At 61.6% G+C, this 6,000-nt stretch overlaps 1 protein-coding gene across 9 annotated transcripts in view; it reads right to left on the bottom strand.

Annotated features, from left to right (window-relative positions):
• CADPS (calcium dependent secretion activator) overlaps positions 1–3,280 on the bottom strand; it is a 227,458-nt gene extending 224,178 nt beyond the window's left edge. For all 9 annotated transcript variants that reach the window (XM_075714588.1, XM_075714587.1, XM_075714586.1 and 6 more), the window contains exon 1: positions 2,897–3,280. In XM_075714588.1, coding sequence (XP_075570703.1) covers positions 2,897–3,280 — 384 coding nt within the window. The remainder of the gene's footprint in view (positions 1–2,896) is intronic.
• Between the last annotated feature and the right edge of the window lie 2,720 nt (positions 3,281–6,000).

A 6,000-nucleotide genomic window follows, 5' to 3' on the forward strand; every position in this document is an offset into this window, starting at 1 on the left:
TGGTCACCCTGCTTCGGCTGTGCTCAGGGGTGGCAGCACCTCCCGTGAAGCCAGACCTCACCCTCCTCCTCCTTCCAGCGCCGGGCAGGACCTGCTGAGCGGGGCTGGGGAAGGTCAGCAGCCCTTGCTGCTGCGCAGCTCCACCAAAGCACCTCTGCAGTGGCTGCTCGGCACCTCCCCGCTGCAGGCGCGGGGTCCCAGCAGCCCCACATGAAGCCTGGCTGCTCCCCACGCCTCGGCAGAGCCCCAGCGCGGCTCCCAGGCGTCCTGACCACGGGCAGCGACCTGACGAGTGTTGGAGCATCTGGTATTTCCATCATTACCGAAGGCACACCAGCACACAAAGTCCCCACAGAGACCGTTCAGCCTGGCAGGGCCACCATGACAGAAGCTCGGTGGCCAAGAGGGAACGAGCCCCACACCTTCACCCTTTGATCCCCCTCGAGCCAGGGAAGGGTGGGCTTTCCCAGAGGGATGCGTGAGGAAAACAGAGGGGCACATGGAGTCCAGCGACAAACCCCAGGCTCTGGCAGTCCTTTCATTGACTTTAATAGGAGCCTTGGCTAAGGAAAAAGGGCAAGGATTTACTCCCAAGAACCTGCATGACAACTGAACATAGGGATATACAGAAGACAAAAACCCAGAATGAATTCACCTTTAAAAGGGTGAATTCAATTTGACACATCTTGTCAAGTTAAATTTAGCTTTCCCAATTCCATCTCACTGCTAAGTTTGAGGGGAGAGGGTAAGCCCCTGAGACACACCTATTTTAGCTATTTGTATAAATAAGCCAGACGCATTTCCCTAAGCTCTTCATTTCACAGAGAATGGATTATTTCCTCCCAAGATCCTGTGTAACTTCCCCATTCCCTCAAGTATCGCTGCCAGTTTATCGTTTTTCTCAGTACTCCTCACTTTTTCGTTTCACCTGTACTTTATTCCCCCCTTTTCTCTTTCCCTCCCCTCCTTCTGTCCCTTTACAGCGCAGTATTTTGATTTCAGGGACTATGAATCGCCCTTCTTCCCAGCCACTCTTCTCTGGACCACTAAGACACTGCCTGCTCCTTCGGAAAAACTCCTTTTCAATCTCAGTTCACTTTTATGTGAGAAACAGTTGCAGGGCTTGTTTGTTTGTTTTCATTTCTGCAAAACTAGCAATTACTTAAATTCCATCATCTTTTTAGAACACAAAGAAGTTGCACAGGAAACAAAAGCCAAGACGATTTTGAAAATCCACAATCTATTGAAAAGGGTTGTAGGCAAAAAAAAAAAAATATATAAATAATAATAAAAAAATCTCCAAATGTAGCTATATCTCCAGCTACGCACTTTGCTCAGCAAATAAAAGCAGATCATTCAACCTTCCAGCACCACCAGATTGTCCTATATTGCCTTTAAACTACATGCGGTACGGATACACTTTCCTACCTCCGTATGTTGCAATGACTAATAATAGTCCTGTGGTGTAGCAGAACTGAATGTCGTTTGCATCAATAAATCCAGGAGTCTGCCTGATTTGTAAAGGTCATTTGTGAACACAGAACGGTATTAAGGCTAAAACTGCAGTCTAAGAAACTCAACTGAAAACGGCGGAAAAAAAATCGGCCAGCTGTTCCAGAGAGCTACGTCCCATCACAGACCTAACGCTGGCTACCACAGGGAAAAAGTTGGCTGCATTTGACTGAAAGGCGCCTGCGTCTACTTCCCGGAGAAACTTAATTTCTGCCCTGGCCCATGAGCTTGTGCCCCGGCAGAGAAACGAGCTCCAAGACAGCTCCTGGGGATGGGGAGCCCAGGTGAGGGGCTCCTGCCCAGCCTCCGCCCGGAGCAGCGCGCGGCCCCGCCGCGGTGATGCGCTCGGGGAGGAAGAGTCAGGATCGTGGCAGCGACTTCATCGCAAAGCTCTGCTGCCACGTTTTGCTGGGAAGCCAGCGTCGGGGAGCTTGCTGCGCATAAACACTTGCAAGAAGTTGAAATAAGACTCGGTAACTCCCCAAGTCAGCGCCGGCACTCCCAGTTAAGCAAACTTTGCAGCGAGCATGGAGTCGCAGAGTCCCTTTGCAGGTGGCAAGGGCACGCGCCCGGTGTTTTCCACCAACGTAACCCATTTCTCTCCTTTCGACAACCTTTAGATGGCCAACATCCCAAACTTCCCGAATCCTGATGTTGCATAACTAGGAGCAATGCCATATGTCAGCACGCCAGCTCCGTGCGGGAGACCGCGGCGGGGAGCGGCACGGAGGGGTGGCTGGGGGCAGGGGGCTTCCCCACACCCCAGGACGGGGACGCTGCCACGAACCCCACCCGTGCGGGCCCAAGTTGCCCTGCGCCAGGATTGCCCTTGGGGTGCCCGGGCGGCTGCGGGCCTGGGGGACGCCTGCACGGGGAGCGGGATGGAGGCAGGGGGGCCAGAGGAGGGGCAGGGGGGCAGGCAGGGACGCAAGCAGGAGGGTATTTAGGGGAGCACGTGGGGGGGCAAGCAAGCAGGGGGGCAGAAGGGCAGTTGGGGAGTGGGCTGGGGGTAGGCAGGCAGGAGGGTTGCTGCCGGTGGGTAGGACAGGGGCAGGCAGGAGGGTTGCTGCCGGGGCTACGAGGACAGGGGCCGGCAGGAGGGTTGCTGCCGGGGCTACGAGGACAGGGGCCGGCAGGAGGGTTGCTGCCGGGGCTACGAGGACAGGGGCCGGCAGGAGGGTTGCTGCCGGGGGTACGAGGACAGGGGCCGGCAGGAGGGTTGCTGCCGGGGCTACGAGGACAGGGGCCGGCAGGAGGGTTGCTGCCGGGGGTACGAGGACAGGGGCGGGCAGGGCGCGGGCAGGGCGCAGCCGGGACGGGTGACGGGGCGCACCAGGGCAGCAGCCGGGGCAGGGCGCGGGCAGGGGAGGCCGGGCCGCGGTACCTTCTGCTGCCGGCGGGCCATGTCGGTGGGCTGCTTGGCGTTGAAGGGGTAGGCGATGCAGCGCATGACGAAGACGTAGAGCTGCAGCTTCCTCTTCCTCTCCTCCTCCTCCCGCTGCAGCCGCTCCAGCTCGTCCTTCTCCTTCTCGCTGGCCACCGAGGGGCTGGGGCTGGCGGGCCGCGCCGCGCCGCCGCCGCGCCCGCCCGGCTGCAGCCCCCCGCCGCCGCCGCCGCCGCCGCCAGCGCCGGCACCGCCGCCGCCGCCCGGGCCCTCGCCGGGGCGGCTGGGCGAGAGCCGCGCCGCGGCGGGCGCCAGCGGCTCCTTCCCGCTCTCCTCCTCCACCAGCTCCTCCGACTCCTCCTCGCTGGACGACGGGTCCAGCATCGCGGCGGCGGCCGGGCTGGGCTCGGCCGGGGCGGGGCCGGGCCGGCTCTGGGCTGCGCTGGCTCCGCTCGCCGCGGCTCTGCTCTGCCCTGCCCGCCCCCGGCTCCGGCTCCGGCTCCGGCTCCGCTCGCCGCCGCACCCGCGCGCGCCCCCGCGCCGCCCCGCCCTCGCCCCGCCCCGCCCCCTGCGCGCGGGCGCTGGCCGCGGTGCTGCACGGCGGGGGGCGAGGCCGGCGGCGAGCGCGAGACAGCGGCCCCGCCGCGCATGCCCGCTGGGGGCGGCGCCGCCGCCATGGTGGGCGCCGGGGGGGCGTGGGGGGCCGGGGGCGAGGGGTGCGGGGCGTGGGGCCGGCGGCGGCTGGGATGCACCGGGCAGCGCCCTGGCCTCGGCGGCCCCGCAGCCACACGGACCTGTGTCCTCGGCATCCCCACAGACACCGCTGCGCCCTCAGTGTACCCACAGACACGGCTGTGTCCTCGGCGTCCCCACAGACACGGCTGTGTCCTCGGCGTCCCCACAGACACCGGTGTCTTCGGTGTCCCCACAGACGCCGCTGCGCCTTCGGTGTCCCCACAGACACGGCTGTGTCCTCGGCATCCCCACAGACGCGGCTGTGTCCTCGGCGTCCCCACAGACACGGCTGTGTCCTCGGTGTCCCCACAGACACCGGTGTCCTCGGTGTCCCCACAGACACCGCTCTCTCTCAGTGTCCCCACAGGCACGGCTGTGTCCTCGGCATCCCCACAGACACCTCTGTTTCCTCAGTGTCCCCACAGACACGGCTGTGTCCTTGGTGTCCCCACAGACACCGGTGTCTTCGGTGTCCCCACAGACGCCGCTGCGCCTTCGGTGTCCCCACAGACGCGGCTGTGTCCTCGGCGTCCCCACAGACACGGCTGTGTCCTCAGTGTCCCCACAGACACCGGTGTCCTCGGTGTCCCCACAGACACCGCTCTCTCTCAGTGTCCCCACAGACGCGGCTGTGTCCTCGGCGTCCCCACAGACACGGCTGTGTCCTCGGTGTCCCCACAGACACCGGTGTCCTCGGTGTCCCCACAGACACCGCTCTCTCTCAGTGTCCCCACAGACGCGGCTGTGTCCTCGGCATCCCCACAGACACGGCTGTGTCCTCGGTGTCCCCACAGACACCGGTGTCTTCGGTGTCCCCACAGACGCTGCTGTGCCTTCGGTGTCCCCACAGACACGGCTGTGTCCTCGGCGTCCCCACAGACACCGGTGTCCTTGGTGTCCCCACAGACTCTGCTCTCTCTCAGTGTCCCCACAGCCCCACAGACACCTCTGTTTCCTCAGTGTCCCCACAGACGCAGCTGTGTCCTCAGTGTCCCCGCAGCCTCACACAGACACCACTGTGTCCCCACAGCCCCACAGACCGGCTGTGTCCTCGGTGTCCCCACAGCCCCACACGCATGCTGCTGTGTCCTCGGTGTCCCCACAGACACGGCTGTGTCCTCGGTGTCCCCACAGGCGCTGCTGTGTCTTCAGTGTCCCCACAGACACGGCTGTGTCCTCGGCGTCCCCACAGACACCGGTGTCTTCGGTGTCCCCACAGATGCTGCTGTGCCTTCGGTGTCCCCACAGACACGGCTGTGTCCTCGGCGTCCCCACAGACACCGGTGTCCTCGGTGTCCCCACAGACTCTGCTCTCTCTCAGTGTCCCCACAGCCCCACAGACACCTCTGTTTCCTCAGTGTCCCCACAGACGCAGCTGTGTCCTCAGTGTCCCCGCAGCCTCACACAGACACCACTGTGTCCCCACAGCCCCACAGACCGGCTGTGTCCTCGGTGTCCCCACAGCCCCACACGCATGCTGCTGTGTCCTTGGTGTCCCCACAGACACGGCTGTGTCCTCGGTGTCCCCACAGGCGCTGCTGTGTCTTCAGTGTCCCCACAGACACGGCTGTGTCCTTGGTGTCCCCACAGACATGGCTGTGTCCTCAGCATCCCCACAGATGCCGCTGTGTCCTCAGTGTCCCCACAGCCTCACACAGACACCGCTGTGTCCCCACAGCCCCACAGACCAGCTGTGTCCTCGGTGTCCCCACAGCCCCACACACATGCTGCGGTGTCCTCGGTGTCCCCACAGACGCCGCTCTCTCTCAGTGTCCCCACAGCCACCGCTGTGTCCTCGGTGTCCCCACGGGCACCGGTCTCTCTCAGTGTCCCCACAGCCCCACTGTGTCCCCACAGCCGCGTGAAGCCGCACGAATCCCTGCACACTTGAGGCTCTCGGCGAGTTTGCTCCCTGCCAAGCGGCTCTTTTTGCACCTCGACACAGCTAAAAATCTTAATTGAAAAGCGATACTGCTAATAAATATTTCACCCCAGCCACTAATTATTACATGTGTAATGATATCGTGGTGTTCTGCTTTGAAGATTACCTGGAGCGAGCCAAGGACTTCAGGAGCAGCTCTGAGGGATGAATCAGTGAAAACACCGTGTGTGTTCAATATCTTAATTTTCAGTGATTTTCAGATCTCATTGAGACTTCATTTCCACGTACCTGTGTATTTGTGGTGGGTGTGTGTTTCCAAGGTTTGGTTTTTTCCGCTCCATTAGCACTGCGTCTCTTGTAAATGTCAAAATACCTGTCACCTGTTCTACACCTTAATAAATGTTTGTTTCACTTTTGGGGATAATAGGTAAACATCCATCCCCGGTGATGGGGCTGTGAGATTAGCTCACAGGATGGGAGACGGGTG

The sequence above is a fragment of the Pelecanus crispus genome, chromosome 7 (assembly GCF_030463565.1).
Source record: "Pelecanus crispus isolate bPelCri1 chromosome 7, bPelCri1.pri, whole genome shotgun sequence".
NCBI classification, from domain to species: Eukaryota; Metazoa; Chordata; class Aves; order Pelecaniformes; family Pelecanidae; genus Pelecanus; species Pelecanus crispus.